We start from the raw sequence: 20545 nt of genomic DNA on the forward strand, positions 1-20545 counted from the left end.
AAAATCTCCTGTGTGTGAAAAGGAACCCACACTGTATACGAAATGCACTTAAAAATAATCATTTTGTGACATGACCCATTTGTACACGAACACTGTTTGCAGTGCCTCTGGCAGTGTTAAAAAAGAATTATTTAAGTTTTAAGTAGAACAGACTGGCCTCTGTTGTTAAAAATTGTTATGCTTTTACTTCGTGACTGATCTGACATATTCTCGCACTAAATTTATTTCTTATTTTTTGACCAAACACAATGTTTCTCTGTATGGTTTCATATTATATTTTCGAATGTGAGTTTCCATGGCAACCCGAGACCATTACGCTGTTACAAACATAGTATGCAATTACTATTATAGGTCATTCGTTATCTGGTGGACCCAATTAATGCATTCGTGTGCCATAGCTCACAGTAAGAATCCTATGTTGGGTAAGTGAGCTAGCTAGCTGGTCTAAGTGTAGTGACGTCCACTTCTTTCTTCCCCTCATGAGCAAGTAGGTTTCACGAGATACAGAATGGTGATTATTATTATCATCATCATCATCATCATCATCATTATTATTATTATTATTATTATTATTATTATTATTATTATTATTATTATTATAGCTAAAGCAAGGAGATGCATTATCACCTTTACTTTTTAACTTTGCTCTAGAGTATACCATTAGGAAAGTCCAGGATAACAGAGAGGGTTTGGAATTGAACGAGTCACATCAGCTGCTTGTCTATGCGGATGACGTGAATATGTTAGGAGAAAATCCACAAACGATTAGGGAAAACACAGGAATAATCAAATACTTTTTCTTTTCGTGATTTACTTCCAAACCTATTTATAAAACAGTTGCATTACCGGTTGTTCTGTATTGTTGTGAAACTTGACTCTCACTTTGAGAGAGAAACATTGGTTAAGGGTGTTTGAGAATAAGATGCTTAGGAAAATATATGGGGCTAATAGGATGAGGTTACAGGAGAATGGAGAAATTTACACAACACAGAGAACTGCATGCATTGTGTTCTTCACCTGACATAATTAGGAACATAAAATCCAGACTTTGAGGTGGGCAGGGCATGTAGCACGTATGGGTGATTCCAGAAATACATATAGAGTGTTAGTTAGGAGGCCGGAGGGAGAAAGACCTTTTGGAAGGCCGAGACGTAGATGGGAAGATAATATTAAAATGTATTTGAGGGAGGTGGGATATGATGATAGAGACTGGATTCATCTTGCTCAGGATAGGGACAAATGGCGGGCTTATGTGAGGGCGGCAATGAACCTTCGGGTTCCTTAAAAGCCAGTAAATATTATTATTATATACTATATAGAATGGTATATTATTTAGCTTATGTATGACAACATTAATTGGTCATGTGTACCTACAGACGTTTGTTATCATATGGTCTGATTAATTAACATTCTTGCTGTAAGCAAACTAAATTTGTTGTTTTATTAGGTTAATTTCAGGTTAACTTGTCGGTGATATTTTATATTTAGGGCCTACATATTGTATATGAATAAGAATATTGTCATATTTGCATTTTATCTTTCTGCGCACTGTTTTCTTAAGTAGGCCTAAATGGAAATCTGTACCAATTTAAGAACTCTGTTTACCCAATTAGTATCATAATTACCTTAATAAAATTGGTATCGTGCCTTGTCTGTGTTGCATTCCATTTTTTTTTCTCGTTACTTCACATGACATAATTTTTTTTACAATAAACTAGCGTCTACTCAAACAAATTAAAAGTTAAACTTGCATATATTATCGGAAATAACGTAATAAGTAATAAAAATAGTAGTGATATTTTTTGTTGTTAAAGTTCAATTTGGGAGGCCTGAGGGAAAAAGACCTTTGGGGAGGCCGAGACGTAGATGGGAAGATAATATTAAAATGGATTTGAGGGAGGTAGGATATGATGATAGAGACTGGATTCATCTTGCTCAGGATAGGGACCAATGGCGGGCTTGTGTGAGGGCGGCAATGAACCTGCAGGTTCCTTAAAAGCCAGTAAGTGAGTAAAGTTCAATTTATTTTAATTAGGCACTCGTTGAGCAACTAATTTTATAAGCAGCGTTCGTAATTGAAAGTATTTATATAAATATTAATAGAATTTTTGAAAACTATTTACAGAAAATTATTTACTGTTAACCAAAATTCGAAACGCTGTTACTATTCCTATAGGTCAATTAAACTGAATTTGCATATCGTCTAAATGTAGAGGGAAGAATACTACTTCCACATTTATTTATTTATTTATTTAATGTTTTAATCAGAGTGCAGAATACTACTTTCACATTCTTTTATTTTATTAATTATTTACTTAATTCAATTAATTATTTAATTTATTGATTATATACTTGTGTATTACATTTAATTTTGTTTAGTTATTTATTTACTTATTTACTGAAGAACGGACCAGAATCCTTTATCATTCATCAACGTCACGTTGACCATTTCATTCGCTACCACTAAGTGACATTTCTGACACGGTACGCAACATTGTATGTCATTACTCATTTACGCCCATTATTTCCTAAAACACGTATTTCGCAATACATAATATCTTAAAATGAGTTCTACTTTATATTTCACGCCGTTATATTATTATGGTTAGTTTAGAAATTGTCAACACTTAGCGACTAACGGGTGCTTCTTTACATTACATTATTTTTCGTTGCCATTGTTTTATAATCCGCCATGATGTCATTCCTTTCTCACAGGTTCATTGATCTTGCATCATACTCAATTTTGCGCTAACTATATAAAGTTAGTCGGTGGGAAATGATTTAAAAAATATCCGAACACACAATTTGCACTGGTTCTGTTAGTTTGGCATAAGTTTCAAACAAAATACATAAATGACAGTCAAATAATAAGCAACAAATCATTCTTAGACACAGTACATTACCTCTGTAAACGAAGTGTTCTTTCTGCCATGTTCTGAATCCGTATTCAAAAGTTTTCGTATCACATATTAGAATTAAAAAGTTCGTATCACAGATAATTCTTGCTTACATCTTCCTGCCTTCATACTAAAATCCGATTTCCCTAATATACTACAAATTAACACTGCTTAAAGACTCTATTTCACGAATAAATTAGACGTAATACACCTTAATACATTACTGCCACACAAAACTTCGAACGATGTTCCAAACTCAGAACACGATTCAGCGGTTGCATTTGTTTAACAAAAAATTACGTAGCAGCGGAATCTTTCGTCACAAACTGTCATTCTCAGATCGAACTCGTTTATTAAGGTCGACCTGTCGCTTAATTCCTACTGAAAACTGAACTGTATGGAAATTACGTTGCAAATGTAGAGAATAGGAAATCTTCTAAGAATGACCATCGAGTAAATTATGAACCCTATCTTCAGACATAACGTAACTATTTAGCCCTGAAGAAATACGAATCAGGGAAAACAAAAGATAAACATAACACTTGTAAATTTTTCTAAGAGCGTACATCGCGATGTATATTGCGTAGTACAGTTTACTATTCATAGACGTTTAACATGGGCAGTCTATGATTTGTAAATACTGCCTTCCTCGTTTATTTTTTAGAATTTCACAATTAAAATTATTTTATAAGGGACTGAAAGTTCATCAAAATGCACTCTTTTAATTTCTTAGAGATTCAGAGAAATTAATGAAAAATTCTACATGTATGCTGGATTTTACCTAACGCATCAAGAATGTAATTTTAATTTTGTGTTGTTTGTTCCGCCATGACCCCATGAAAGTCGATGTCAAGTACAACAGAAATAAAAAAAATTGCACGTACTTACTTACTGGCTTTTAAGGAACCCGGAGGTTCATTGCCGCCCTCACATAAGCCCGCAATCGGTCCCTATCCTGAGCAAGATTAATCCAGTCTCTACCATCATATCCCAGCTCCCTCAAATTCATTTTAATATTATCTTCCCATCTACGTCTCGGCCTCCCTAAAGGTCTTTTTCCCTCCGGCCTCCCAACTAACACTCTATATGTATTTCTGGATTCGACCGTACGTGCTACATGCCCTGCCCATCTCAAACGTCTGGATTTAATGTTCCTAATTATGTCAGGTGAAGAATACAATGCGTGCAGCTCTGTGTTGTGTAACTTTCTGCATTTAAAAAAATTGCACGTATAAGAAACAAATATGAAAGGTTAAATAAAGCAAATCAAGTTACACATTTCAGAATTGTATTTAATTAATTTAATTGTTCTGAACTTAGTAATAGTGCATTTCGGTGCCTTTTAACCCCTTAACATTTTACCTTATAAAATGCTGCTATGAAACATAAGATATGGAGAACATAGTAGTCTTACAAATAATAATAATAATAATAATAATAATAATAATAATAATATTATTATTATTGTTATTATTATTATGTTTTTTTTTTACTAATGGTGGGTACTTGACTGTTCGTCGCTCACCCATATGAAGCCAGTTGTGCAGGCCTGGACCAGTTTACCAACAGAGTGGTTGCCCAGGGTGCACCACAGCAGGCTGGTCTACACTACACCCACAATGAAATGAGTTATGATGGAGATTTGTTGGGATGCCACAGGGGAGCAGAAAGCCGCAGAGAAAATTTCTGTGTTACCTGGACCACGGGCTTCTGCAACAGAAGTTACAAATCTGGAGTATTCCGGGATGGAACCCAGATGCACAGGATTGTAACATCAGTGCTCTAGCCACTAGACCACCGTGACAGCTTTAATTCCCATGCTGAATCCCTGTGTATAGGAAGCTGTCACACAATGTAGGGCTGCATCTTGTTAAACAAAATCCCACATACACCACTACCATTACAGGATGCTAGGCATACGTCACGACTGATAGCTAGAGCACTGGGCTTATAATCCTGTGGACCTGTGTTCGATCCCCAGCATAACCCTGATTTATAACTTGGGTTAGGCAAGCCCATGGTCCAGGTAACACGGGGGTTTTTCCCCGGTTTCCCTCTGGCATCCCAACAAATCTTCATAATCATCTCATTGCGGATGTAGTGTAGACCAGCCTCCTATGACGCACCTTGGTCTACTACTCTGTCGGTAAATTGGTCTACACAACTGGCTTAAAATGGGTGGATGACCTAAGTCAAAAACCTGTAATTAGTAAACTACATGTGTGTGTATATAAAGTTATTGCAGACATACAATAACGGTCTCAGCGATCACAGGCTGCCAACAATAGAAAAGTTGAAAAAAATATCAGACAGTTCATAAAGTTTATGTATATGTGTTGCAGAAAGTCGTTAGGTTTTCATTGAACATGGTAAAGTAGGTAATAATAATAATAATAATAATAATAATAATAATAATAATAATAATAATATCTCAACATATGCATTCTGTTCACATAGATATATGCTTTGGCAATAGCAATTGAGTATTTCCTGTTTATTAATTCAGATTTTTTTAAACTTGTCATAAATAATTCGAAATTAAACGAAAAAGAAGCTACATGAACCTGAAATTCTCAGAAGGGTGAATTCTGAGCTCTGAGTTGTACCACTAATTTTTTTTTCCTGGTAACACCATTAAGGCATCACTCATGAGGCAAATAAGTCAATAGATATTGGGGTTTGGTGGCCAGTTCCTTTTCCCCTGCATTCCATACATTACTGACTAGTAACGTAGTAAACTGGTCAGACTTGAGATTATACAGCATACAACAGTATAAAATGTGTCTGATAAAGAGACGGAGGGAAAAAGATAGTCACAAATTGAAAATGAAAGCCAAATCGAGACAGTTCTTAAGAGCCCAACGTTTAGTTACCAAGTGCTGGGTAGTATTGGAAACCATTGACTGTAACTTCTTTCCATTTCGTTGTGACTTCCTTGTGTCTCTTTCTGTGCACAAACTAGTTCAGCATGCCTTATAATACAGCCTGATTTGTTTGCTACATGCCCCAGAATGTTCCACAGTAGAGTCATAACCCTTTACACACTGTGGAAATCGAAGTAATGGATGCAACAGTATCATGTATAAGTCAAATCCATGTCTTTTAAGTATATTTCTGTAACACTACTTCTTTAGAACTATTTATAAGGAACAGCAACTGTATCAACAAACTTGATTTCCACAGCAACAGCAGCAACAATATTATTAGTATTATTACACTGGCATAGGGATTTAACACGCGAAATCACTTCTTCTCAAAATACTCTCTCTGTCTCTCCTGCTTATTTTACTTACTTACAAATGACTTTTAAGGAACCCGGAGGTTCATTGCTGCCCTCACATAAGCCCGCCATTGGTCCCTATCCTGTGCAAGATTAATCCAGTCTCTACCATCATATCCCACCTCCCTCAAATCCATTTTAATATTATCCTCCCATCTATGTCTCGGCCTCCCTAAAATCTTTTTTCCTCCGGCCTCCCAACTAACACTCTATACGCATTTCTGGATTCGCCCATACGTGCTACATGCCCTGCCCATCTCAAACGTCTGGATTTAATGTTCCTATTTATGTCAGGTGAAGAATACAATGCGTGCAGTTCTGAGTTCTGTAACTTTCTCCATTCTCCTGTAACTTCATCCCGCTTAGCCCCAAATATTTTCCCAAGCACCTTATTCTCAAACACCCTTAACCTATGTTCCTCTCTCAGAGCGATAGTCCAAGTTTCACAACCATAAACAACAACCGGTAATATAACTGTTTTATAAATTCTAACTTTCAGATTTTTTGACAGCAGACTGGATGATAAAAGCTTCTCAACCGAATAATAACAGGCATTTCCCATATTTATTCTGCGTTTAATTTCCTCCCGAGTGTCATTTATATTTTTTACTGTTGCTCCTCTCCTGTTTGTTTTAGGGAATAATATTACAAGTTTATCTGCTTATCTTTCGAAAATAAAAAAAATAATCCTAATACAACCATAACAATTTTTTTTTTTATTTGAATATAAAATTTTCTTAAAAAACTAAAAGTTTATAAAGAATGTGTAAAATATAGGGTGATCCTTTGGGGAAAAACATAAAATAAAAACGTGATAAAATGAGAACCGTTGCTATTCATTGTTAACTTAATTTGTACATGCATTCTAGAGAAATTGAAGTTTTGTCCAAATTAGAAGTCAATGTGTCCAGTACAACACAGTTCATATCTTGAGGCTAGTTCCTCCCATGTGTGGTCTATGTGAAAGTGTGTGCTGTTGGCCAGGAAGATGGGATCCCCAACTATTCCGACCCCTCAGGAGGAAGAAGTCCTATGTAGATGGATCATGGCAAATGCCAAGAAAGGCATTCCTTTAAATATTATCTCTATTTTATGCATTGTAGGACTTAGGTACATTTTTTTTTTTTTAAGGAAATAAGCAACATGGTCAAGTAGCATTGAACGTGTGGTCTTATTTTTGTTTTTCTTGGTCAACTACTGACTGGGCGATTGTGCATGTACCATCATTTATTGTCTGAAAATATGATAAAAACTGTACTTTATGGATCCATTATTTGCTTTTGGGTACAAAAATATGTAAGTTTTTGAATATCATACACAAATTTGTCATATCCCCTACAGAAAAATTCAAATAATTGTTTTGCAAAAGATTTTTCCTTAAACAGTCAAGTAATGGCAACCCCACCCTATATGATATTCGACCAGCCTCATTGTCTTGTTTTCTAAGCTTCTGACTACAGTATGAAGTTCTGGTTTCGATTTCCGGTTAGAATACATACATTTTTCCTTAAAGGGAAGAATAAAATTGTTTCTATGTTCGTCCATGGACTGGAAATTAGGTTAAGTTTAGATTTTAGACTTCTCCTGTGCCACACAAACACAGTCATCCTATCATATCACTGTAACCCCACCTTTCAGGAGCCCCAACCTCACAAGTGGATTACGCCTTGTTAGGCCTATTGATAGCACATTACCGCAAGGCACAGTTTTAGATGTTCCAATGTTCAACTCTGCCTTCAATCAGACAGAACCACAGAGAAATACCATTGTATCCAAACAGGGCATGTTCGAAGCAAGCTGGAGCAGATGGACTTTTGTCTACCATAACTGTAGTAGTATCACCTTCCATTTTTGATCATAATAATATCTCCTACCCACAATAAGACAGTAGACATTATATCTCAAAGAAGGATCCCTATGCTATGATTGACATCGGCAGCCAGAGATTTTCAGCATACTGGTGATAGGCCTACTGTATAATAAAATAAGTTCTACAAAGATTACAACTGTATCATAGCCATGCATATTTAAGGAGACACTCCACTAAAAATTAAAACTTTTTTCCTAATGATTTTTTAACCAAATTTTTATAGCATGTATATTATATAAAGGACTAACAAACCCCAAATTTTGAATTCCCACTTGTTTTTGGATTTGGATTTTTTATTTCTTTTTTCTATTTCTTTTAGAAATATTTTAAAACCCGAGGTTTTAGTAGAAGATCTCAATTTTTAAGCTTTGTTTATTTTGGTTACATTCACAAGACAGAGAGATGCATTTATATACATTCATTTTATGAAATGTCTCATTTATTCTCTGCCAATTTTTTTTTAATTTCGAAATGTTATTTTGTCTATAATTCATGAAAAGAAAAATGTTAATAAAAATAAACGCATAGAAACGTGCAGCTACCTCATAAATACTTACAGTAAAAATTTAATCTGGATTGATCAATATGTGGTGTAAAAAAAGTTGGTGTTCATTCAAGAAAAATAAACTTACAGAAAAATGGATTTGAAAGTAAAATGAATATTTATGTTATACATAGGCCTGCCTTTTAAACTTTTCCTTTCCTACATTCATATAGCAACTTCAGGGAGTGAACTTTAGAACAAAAAGTTACTAGGTTTGTAATCAGAAATTTATAAAAAGCAATTCTGTGATGAAAAAATAATTTTGACAGTTATTTAAATGCCACACCCCCTTATAGATTTAATTAAAATAAAAATTAAACGCATTTGAATCAGAATTGAACTAAATCCATTTGCGGTATGAAAATATATATTCTGAAGAAGTGAACTAGCCAATAAAAATTGTTTGGAAAATTTTCATGATTTCCAGTGGAGTCCAGTGTTGCCATACCTACTGATTTAGCAGGATATTTCCTGTTTTTCCATTGAATCTACTGCTGTACTGATTTTTATGTCAAAAGTCCGAATTTCTCCTGTCTTTTTGCCATGCTGCAATGACCTAGTTCTATGCCCGGATTTTCAACTCATTACTTTGGTACACATAGGCCTATATTATATCATCATGTCTTATTTTTGCATCTTTTACACAAGTCAATGCTTTCATTTGTCTCCCTGCTCATATTGCGTCGCCACATGATGCTTACAAGAAGCAAGGAGACGGCTCTCGCCTGAGTCCAGCGGCGGATTATGATATCAGCACACAGCAGATAAAGACCATGTTCTATACACATGGCTCTGAATTATGGGTCTCTCCAATCCACTCGATAGTCTAAACATAATTACAGATCGATAGAGAACGAATGTTTGAAACCTTACCACGAAAGGATGCAAACCCTCTTCCTCACACACACACACACACACAAGTATATAATTTTCATGCAACGTAAGCATGTGATAACTGTCGTCAATTTGCAAAAGGAGACATTTCGGAAATAAAGTGTTGGAAAATCGCAAAACTATAAGTTAAATTAAAATGTTCATAATTTTATTTTCCTAATTAGATCACTATGGATACATACATTCAAGATCCATGAATATTTTAATATTTTAAGTTTATGATTTTTTGTACCGATTTTCCATCACTTTGTTATTTTGGACGTATCCCCTTTTGCAAATCGACGACAGAATTAAGTTGTTTCATTATTGTTTTGGGGAACAGAGGAGGAACGGAACTTATTCAGTAGCGAAGTTCGTTTCTGATTGTCTGCACATGAAACAGTGAGGGAGTGAAGAATGGGTAATGGCATTTTAGTGTTACATATCTTGCACAGTGATCTTTTAAAATGAGTGAAAGTGTCCCAGAAAGAAAGAAAAAAAGTAAATACTCCCAGAATATTATAATTTATAGTGGGAAAATGGTGAACAGTTTAAAGGATAGTTATGCAAAAGCAGGAAAGGGGATAATTTTTCGTCTGTTATAGTCGCAGCTAATCCAGAACTGTATTTAATATCACCTTTAAAATAAATCATTCGTGAATACATGAAAAATTCCAGATTTAATGCGAAACATTGTCAATAAGACATTACTGTGTAAAAACAAAATTGCATGACTTTGAAATGTACGCTGAGTAGAGATAGCAGTAATTATATTTAGCAAAATTGTTCCATTTCATTGGTTAGGGAAGTGCTATATAGTAATATAACAGTATCATCTTTCTTATAGTATACTGTTTTGTAATTAATATTATAATTACTTACAAATGGCTTTTAAGGAACCCGAAGGTTCATTGCTGCCCTCACATAAGCCCGCCATCGGTCCCTATCCTGAGCAAGATTAATCCAGTCTCTATCATCATATCCCACCTCCCTCAAATCCATTTTAATATTATCCTCCCATCTACGTCTCGGCCTCCCTAAAGGTCTTTCTCCCTCCGGTCTCCAACTAACGCTCTATAATATTATTAATATTAATAATATAATAATTAATATTATAATACAAAGAGGAAATTCATGTTTAATTAATCTACTGTAATCTCCTGTTTTTTTTTTTCGATGTTTTTCTCCTGATATTTATGAGTAGGTCGTGGCAACACTGGTGGAGTCCCCTGGGTATCAGGTACAGATACCTGCGGAAACACAAGTTGTCTCCCAGGAGATCAAACTCAGTTGCACTGTGAAGGTGGTCCCCCACTGCAGTGTGCTGGGATCATTTCTGGTTTATGAGGCACACAATTGGCCGGCCATGTGTGCATAATTAACCCGTTTTAACCTAGCGTTACCAGTGCAGAAAGCAATATAACTTGCTTCATACCCGTCTTTAATTAATAAAACTGCAATTTTTCTTTGTGAATCGAACCTGCATGATTGGTTCTTTCTTATTACATTATGAAATCACAAATTTATTATACCAGTTGAGCAAGAGCAGCTGCGCGATTCAGATGTAGCTTTCTCAGCAGCAATTTTGGAGAGCAACAAGAAGTAAGATCATTTATTTGTTACTTTGATTAACTTGATTGTAATGTTTGTTGTGGTATTTTACTTATGGTTGATTGAGTATTCGTGTACATCAAGCACAAGTTTACAATCCGTAACATTGTTGTGGATATAATACATTGTTTCTTATGTTACCATATGGTAACGCTAGGCTAATATGTTGTCACTCATTCTTTGTGCTCTCTTGCTACTAACAGTAAGATGGAGGAGTTGCAAGGAAGTACAAGTAACAAAATGAATGTTACAAACAGTGCGTGGAAGTGCACGAGATACTTTGGGAATTAGAAAACGAAAAATTAGAGCATTCTACATAGGCCTGCAGCCACCAAAGTCCAACTTTGTATCTGACGAGAACTCTGCAGATGTAGAGGGTGACATGTTCGACAACCTAAGGGGAAGGAAACTGAGTACTGAAGCTGGGGTTATTTTTGTTAATAGCAACAGAATAGGTGGACCAGACGATATTCCTTTCATGGAAGAAGAAGAAGTTGAAGAGTCATCTGTGATAGAAAGAGAATGATACCGTCAACATTGCAATGTGTGGAAATGGTGCCATCAGGGAAATGTAAGTGGATAAAACAGTATGTTATAACAGTTCATTCGATTTCTCCAGAGAGTGACTTTTAAAGACAGAGATGTGACAAATTTTGTTTTCTATATAAAAATTCGCTTTATCTATGTAAAAACTGTTTTAGCCGATTTTCACATGGTTGTTAGATTTTTTATTTTATTGGGTTATTTTACGATGCTGTATCAACATCTCGGTTATTTAGCATCTGAATGAGATGAAGGTGATAATGCCGGTGAAATGAGTCCGAGGTCCAGCACCGAAAGTTACCCAGCATTTGCTCGTATTGGGTTGAGGGAAAACCCCGGAAAAAACCTCAACCAGGTAACTTGCCCCGACCAGGATTCGAACCCGGGCCACCTGGTTTCGTAGCCAGACGCGCTGACCGTTACTCCACAGGTGTGGACTGGTTGTTAGATGTAGCTATACAAAATGGTTGGCAGACAAGTAGAAGATCTGGCTCAACATTGAATGAATTAGAATTCAAATGAGAGATTTGAAGAAGTCGGGAGCACCCCAAAAGGCAAGGGGTGACCGTCTACTTCCAAATACAGCGATATTGGAGCTACGAGACGTGTCCAAAAAGTAAGTTTCCCTGGGGCCATTTCCAGAAATAAAATAGAATTTTATGGAAAGATTTATTCGAACAGATACAGGAATTGTTGAGCTATTTTTTTCAACATATTTTCACCTGAATTGAGACTTTTTGTTACCATGGGAACAACAGAGAGGTGCAAATGGCTGTCACACACTGGTTCCAATTCCAGGCAGGAGACTTCTACAGTTTGACAAATGTCTCAGTTCCGGTGGGAAATATGTTGAAAAATAGTTCAACAATTGCTATATCTGTTCCAATAAATCTTTTCATCAAATTGTGTTTTGTTTCTGTAAACGGCTCCGGGTAAACTTATTTTCTGGACGTCACTCGCAGAACATCTGATTATATAAAATACGATGGAATGGAACATTAGTGATCCCGATACCCGGAGACAAAAGACAGCGATGTGCTAGTGAGAATGTTCTTCTGGCATACAGCTTTCTCAAAATTAGATGTAGGTCTCTGCAGCCCATGTTTTCTGTCATGTCATAAGAAATGTTTTGCCTTACTACCGAAATGTGTGAAAATCAAACAAAAAATTAATGTAAACCATTATGTTACGAAAATGTGTTTTGTTCATACGAGTATATTGTGACAATAATTCTATTATGTATATTTGTTCAGGTATTGTGAAAGTAATTTTCTTATTTTTGTATTTTTTGTATGGAGTGTGGTATTGTGTGGGGCAGAAACGTGGACATTACGACGAAGTGAAGAGAAAGGAATAGATGGATTTGAAATGTGAATAAGGAGAAGAATGGAACGTGTTAAGGCACTCCAGACAGCTGAAAACGTTTAATTTTTCAATTTTTTTCTTTTTCGTAGATTCGTGTTCTTTGAAATCTCTTCTTTTGAATGATATATGATACTTGTGTGTTTTCTCATTCCAAATAGTTTTAATAATCGTTTAAGCAAAACATGACGTGGGCGTGGCTGTCTGGTTTTTGACATTTCACGGATTTGAACTGTTACATATTTGTATAGCCCGCTCATGCAGGGATTCTTTGAGACATTTTATGTTATAGCTAACCTGGTAGCCAGTTTGCTTTTAGTTGTCTCTGCTGTCTTCATTTCATGTTCCTCTTTATTTGTTTTGAATTTTGATCATATATTTTGAAGCAGGTTTCTTAGGGATAACTCTGAAATTTTACTGCATATTGTGTGAGATTTGTATTTATATTATTAGGAGTAATTTATTAAACATGGGAAGAAACGAATACAAAGTTTTTAAAAAGAGAAAAGATGTGGACAAACCAGAAGTGGAAGTGTTGTAGTGCCAGTAGGTGAAACAACTTCACATGTAAATAAAAACAATGAAGATTGTGAAGTGAACAGTTCACACAAAAAACTAAAAAGTGCAGAAAAGTATCATAAGAAAATAATTAGCTCAGTGTTCTGAAAATGACGTAAATGAAATATTTAATTTGAACATATTACATGACATTTTTCTAAACTATACATGTTGTAATCAGTGTGGTAAAGGAAGATTAGAACTAAAAACAAAAATACACGTTGGACTAGCTGCTGAAATGGAACTCAAGTGTACAATGTGTGAATTCAATAAGTTATTTTGTAGTTCTCTGTGTCTGAAAGGGAAGGTGAGTGCACTAATCCAAAATTATACGACATTAATTTACGCCTGGTGTATGGCTTATGAGCAATTGGTAAGGTACCAGCAGCAAGTAATGTCCTCTGTGGAATATTGAATTTACCTCCTCCTCCGGCAAAATTTTCAAAATACAATGTTGAAATTGGGGATATAGTTGAGGATGTTGCTATGGAATCAATGAAGCAAGCAACTGAAGAAGCAGTGGGAAAAAATAACGATGTTCGAGACCTGTCAGCTGCTTTCTATGGTTCCTGGCAAAAGAGAGGCCACACTTCCTTGAATGGCATAGTTAGTTGTACCAGTATAGACAATGGTAAAATATTAGATATTGCAATCATGTCTGAACACCGCAGATGCCCTGATAAAACTAAAAATGATCACTTGCAAGACTGCCAGGCCAATTACAGTGGAAGCAGTGGAGGAATGGAAGTGGCTGGAGTTGTAAAATTATTCCAGTGTTCTGAAACATGTAGTATGTTCATCATTTGGGTGATGGAGATTCAAAAGCATACAAAACTGTAAATGAATTGAAACCTTATGGTGAAAATGTATCTGTCACAAAACTAGAATGCATAGGACATGTGCAGAAGCGGATGGGTACCAGACTTTGGAGGCTGAAAATGACATGTAAAGGGAAAAAATTAGCTAATGGAAAGGGTTTGGATGGAAGAAATCGACTGACAAGCAGTGATTAATAAAATACAAAATTATTACGGTTTAGCTCTAAGGCAGAATACCCATAGTGTTGAGGCAATGAAAACTGCAGTGTGGTGTATATTATTTCACATGTCTTCGAGTGACGAAAGTCCAAATCATGGACTATGCCCTAAAGGAACTGACTCTTGGTGTAAGTACCAAAAAGCTAAGGAATCTGGACAGCCTTTCAGTCACAAAAACAGTTTACCTTATACAATAGTAGAAGAAATCAAACCAATATTCAGAGAGCTCACAAATATTGAGCTTTTGACAAAATGCCTCCACGGTAAGAAACAGAATCCAAATGAGTGCGTTAACAGTATCATATGGGTACGACTACCAAAGACAATTGGTACACTTCACTTTGGAGTGTATGATTCTGCAATTACTTTCAATGAAGGCAACATGTCTAGGTGTAAAGTATTACAGCGCTTGTTGAAAACCGTCGGACTTCATACAGTGAAAGCCATGTACAAGATGGACAAAGAAAGACTCACAGCTGCTAATAATTATGCAAGGGACATTGAAATGAAAGCTAGACAACACAGAAGATCTGCAAAAAGGAAACTAGTGGAGGATCTGGAAGAGGATGCTGAAAACCCATCACAAGGACGAGGAATGTATTGAGAAACTTCAGCAGTCATTTCCCGTAAATTGTAATTTTTTGTATAAACTGTACTTTTTCTCAGGGTCTATTGGTCAAAATGAGTTCAAATTCTCCAGGATTATTAATCATGGACATGTCAATGATTTAACATGAGCTTTTTCTGATTTTCAAGTTTTTATATGATTTGTAGCTAAAAATATGATGAAAAATGTGCTGTTCACACACACACACCGAAGAGAGAAAATAATTAATTAATATACTATATGAAATGAATAAAAAAAGACCGTGTTAAATTGCCTACAAGTGCCCCAAGATCAAGTCCACAAAATTTCATAGTTCTACTCCAAGTAAATCCTGAGAAAAAGTACACTTTAAATCAGTAATTTAACATTGGTAAGATAGAGCGTGCCGGAGTGCCTTGTGGACAGACAATAAGAAATGAAGCTGTGTTTGAAAGAGTAGGTGAAGAAAGAATGATGCTGAAACTGATTAGGAAGAGGAAAAGGAATTGGCTGGTTCACTGGCTGAGAAGAAACTGCCTACTGAAGGATGCACTGGAAGGAATGGTGAACGGGAGAAGAGTTCGGGCAGAAGAAGATATCAGATGATAGACGACATTAAGATATATGGATCATATGAGGAGACTAAGAGGAAGGCAGAAAATAGGAAACATTGGAGAATGCTGGGTTTGCAGTGAAAGATCTGACCTTGGGCAGAACACTAAAAGAGTGATGAATATATTATTTGTATGCTAAAGTTCAGTTAAGTTCAATAAATTGCTTGAAAGATGTCATTATAAGGCAACAACTCATTCTTTAAGATTTGACAACTTAATGACCTAGCGTTACCATATGGTCACGCCCTGTAATTCCACATATTCGCTTCAACAATTGAAAACAAAAGCATTGTTGTGTTCAATTACATCCATTTAATTAGTCTATAATAAAATAAACGAAAAACTTAACGAAAAATAATTCAGGCTTTTAAGGGTTAAGTGCTGGTGTAGCTGTTTACGCCCTCGCTTAGGAAGAAGAACAAAGAAGTGGCACAGTCAACAGTAAACTTGCACAGGACAAGGGTAAACTGAAGACAAAGGGTTGGTTTTTAAAATAAGTTAAAAAAAAAAGCAAATAAATACATTCTGAAATTATTTTTCAAACAAATGAGATGAATGATTGAAGTAATTCACAGTTAAGGTTAAAACAAGCAATGTCCAGGTGACATAAATTCAATAACTGATCAAATTAACATAAAATAAAAATTACCCGAAGTCCACAGAAATAAATGAGTAATGCCATTCTAACAGTTTTTTTTTTTCAGTTGTCTCAAAACGTGGTTTTTGTTATCTGGTCATTTACACATTTGGACTCGATTTAGGAAATCATATTTAAACTGTATCGTTTAAGTTGAAAACTCACACAAATGGCATACTTTTCATTAGTAGTATTTAACAATGCAAACATTCGTCTTCACAGTAACAATGTAGGCTACTTTCATGACAGTTTCAGCGGTGTTGGGAGTAAGAAGGGTGTGGCCACCTCATTACATGGCTGTTAATGTACAGGCATTTGGTTATTTCACTATAACCTAGGCCTAACGCTTCTACATTTAATATAAATCATTGCTGTTCACATGCAAATCATCCAATGTTTTTAATAACACTATTTCCACCACAAACTGAGAGTCTGGCCAATTTATCCTGTAAATTTACAGTGAAATAAATGTAAAAAGTAAGATAAAATGGAATGTATGTTCTATATTATGCATCAGAGAAAATAAACGTGTATTTCTTACATAGTAGAAAAGTTTTTGTAAATTGCTGTGGGAAGATCTAGAAGTAGCTTAATTTTTATTACTGGTACAATTTTTAAAATCTCCTGTGTGTGAAAAGGAACTCACACTGTATACGAAATGCACTTAAAAATAATAATTTTGTTGACATGACCCATTTGTACATGAGCACTGTTTGCAGTGCCTTTGGCAGTGTTTAAGAAGAATTATTTAGGCTTTAAGTAAAACAGATTGACCTCTGTTGTTAAAAATTGTTATGCTTTTACTTCGTGACTGATCTCACTATCGCACTAAATGTATTATTTTTTTTATACCAAACACAATGTTTCTCTGTATGGTTTCATATTATATTTCCGAATGTGAGTTTCCATGGCAACCCGAGACCATTACGCTGTTACAAACATAGTATGCAATTATTATTATAGGTCATTCGTTATCTGGTGGACCCAATTAATGCATTCGTGTGCCATAGCTCACAGTAAGAATCCTATGTTGAGGGTAAGTGAGCTAGCTAGCTGGTCTAAGTGTAGCGACGTCCACTTCTTCCTTCCCCTCATGAGCAAGTAGGTTTCACGAGATACCGAATGGTGATTATTATTATTATTATTGTTATTATTATTATTATTACTATTATTATTATTATTATTATTATTACAATTATTATTATTATTATTATTATTATTATTATTATTATTATTATTATTATTTGTATCACTGTGCTGGACTTTTATTGGCAAACAGCTGTTATCCAGTACATACATATCAAATCTAAATAAATAAATAAACAAATGAAATTATTGATATTATGTTATGCTGTGAAACTTGCACTCTCACTTTGAGAGAGGAACAGAGATTGAGGGTTTTTGAGAATAAGGTTCTTAGGAAAATATTTGGGGCTAAGAGGGATGAAGTTACAGGAGAATGGAGAAAGTTACACAACGCAGAACTGCACGCATTTTATTCTTCACCTGACATAATTAGGAACATTAAATCCAGACGTTTTAGATGGGCAGGGCATGTAGCACGTATGGGCGAATCCAGAAATGCATATAGAGCGTTAGTTGGGAGGCCGGAGGGAAAAAGACCTTTGGGGAGGCCGAGACGTAGATGGGAAGATAATATTAAAATGGATTTGAGGGAGGTGGGATATGATGATAGAGACTGGATTAATCTTGCTCAGGATAGGGACCAATGGCGGGCTTATGTGAGGGCGGCAATGAACCTCTGGGTTCCTTAAAAGCCAGTAAGTAAGTATATTAATTTGTATCACCGTGCTGGACTTTTATTGGCAAACAGCTGTTATCCAGCACGTAAATATCAAATATAAATAAATCAACAACTGAACAAACAAGTAACTAAACAAATGAAATTATTATTATTATTATTATTATTATTATTATTATTATTATTATTATTATTATTATTATTATTATTATTATTATAGATAGAATGGTACTGCATAGCTTACTTATGACAACATTAATTGCTCATTTGTACCTGCAGACGTTTGTTGTCATATGGTCTGATTAATAAACATTCTTGCTGTAAGCAAACTAAATTTGTTTTTTTTTTTATCAGGTTAATATATTGTATATGAATAAGAATATTGTCATATTTGCATTTTATCTTTCTGCGCACTGTTATCTTAAGCAGGCCTAAATGGAAATCTGTACCAATTTACGAACTCTTTTTACCCAATTAGTATTATAATAACGTTAATAAAATTAGTATCGTGCCTTGTTTGTGTTGCATTCCATTTTTGTTTCACGTCGCTTCACGTGAAATAAAAGTTAAATTCCCATATATTACCAGAAATAACTTTAGTAATACAACTAGTATTGGTACTGTGATATTTTTTGTTGTTAAAGTTCAATTTATTTTAATTAGGCACTCGTAGAGCAATAATTTTATAAGTAGCATTCGTAATTGAATTTTGAAAACTATTTATAAAAAATTACTTATTGTTAACCCAAAGACGAAACACTGTTACTATTCCTATAGGTCAATTAAACTGAATTTGCATATCGTGTAGAGGGAAAATACTACTTTCATTTTCATTTATTTAACGATTTAATCTGACGGAAGAATTCTCTCACATTTTATTTATTTATTTAATCACAGTGGACAATACTATTTTCATATTAATTTAATTCATTATTTAATTAACTATTTACTTAATTCAATTATTTATTTTATCAATTATCTACTTGTATATTCATTTCATTTTTTGTTTAGTTATTTATTTACTTATTTACTGAAGGACGGACCAGAATCCTTTATCATTTATCAACGTCACATTGACCATTTCATTCGCTACCACTAAGTGACATTTCTGACACGGTACGCAGCATTGTATGTCATTACTCATTTACGCCCATTATTTCCTAAAACACGTATTTCGCAATACATAATATCTTAAAATGAGTTCTACTTTATATTTCACGCCGTTATATTATTATGGTTAGTTTAGAAATTGTCAACACTTAGCGACTAACGGGTGCTTCTTTACATTACATTATTTTTCGTTGCCATTGTTTTATAATCCGCCATGATGTCATTCCTTTCTCACAGGTTCATTGACCTTCCATCATACTTAATTTTGCGCGAACTATATAAAGTTAGTCGGTGGGAAATGATTTAAAAAATACCCGAACACACAATTTGCACTGGTTCTGTTAGTTTGGCATAAGTTTCAAACAAAATACATAAATGGCAGTCAAATAATAAGTAACAAATCATTCTTAGACACAGTACATTACCTCTGTAAACGAAGTGTTCTTTCTGCCATGTTCTAAAACCGTATCCAAAAGTTTTCGTATCACATATTAGAATTAAAAAGTTCGTATCACAGATAATTCTTGCTTACATCTTCCTGCCTTCATACTAAAATCCGATTTCCCTAATATACTACAAATTAACACTCTTTAAAGACTCTATTTCACGAATAAATTAGGCGTAATACACCTTAATACATTACTGCCACACAAAACTTCGAACGATGTTCCAAACTCGAAACACTCATTCAGCGGTTGCATTTGTTTAACAACAAATTACGTAGCAGCGGAATCTTTCATCACAAATTGTCATTCTCAGATCGAACTCGTTTCGTAAGGTCGATCTGTCGCTTAATTCCTATTCAAAACTGAATTGTATGGAAATTACGTTGTAAATGTAGAGAACAGGAAATCTTCTAAGAATGACCATCGAGTAAATTATGAACCCTATCTTCAGACATAACGTAACTATTTAGCCCTGAAGAAATACGAATCAGGGAAAACAAAAGATAAACATAACTTATAAATTTTTCTAAGAGCGTACAGTTTGGTGCGTAATACAGATTACTATTCATAGACGTTTAACATGGGCAGTCTATGATTTGTAAATACTGCCTTCCTCGTTTATTTTTTAGAATTTCACAATTAAAATTATTTTATAAGGGACTGAAAGCTAATCAAAATGCACTATTTTAGGCTATTTCCTGAGAAATTATTGAAATAAAATTCTACATGTATGCTGTATTTTACCTAATGCATCAACAATGTTATTTTAATTTTGTGTTATTTGTGCCGCCATGGCCCCATGAAACTCGATAACA

The 20545-nt window shown here is 34.7% G+C and overlaps 1 protein-coding gene across 2 annotated transcripts in view; it reads left to right on the top strand.

Annotated features, from left to right (window-relative positions):
* The window catches only part of LOC138711785 (uncharacterized), an 85482-nt gene that overhangs the window by 29052 nt on the left and 35885 nt on the right, over window positions 1-20545 (top strand). Inside the window, exon 1 of one of the 2 annotated variants that reach the window (XM_069843002.1) lies at window positions 10339-11646. The exons of the other annotated variant lie outside the window; for it this stretch is intronic. Within the exon in view, the coding sequence (XP_069699103.1) occupies window positions 11598-11646 (49 nt within the window). The 5' untranslated portion in view covers window positions 10339-11597. Of the gene's footprint in view, window positions 1-10338; window positions 11647-20545 lie in introns of those variants that run through there. 2 annotated transcript variants of the gene reach the window in all.

This window comes from Periplaneta americana, chromosome 2, assembly GCF_040183065.1.
Source record: "Periplaneta americana isolate PAMFEO1 chromosome 2, P.americana_PAMFEO1_priV1, whole genome shotgun sequence".
NCBI lineage: Eukaryota > Metazoa > Arthropoda > Insecta > Blattodea > Blattidae > Periplaneta > Periplaneta americana.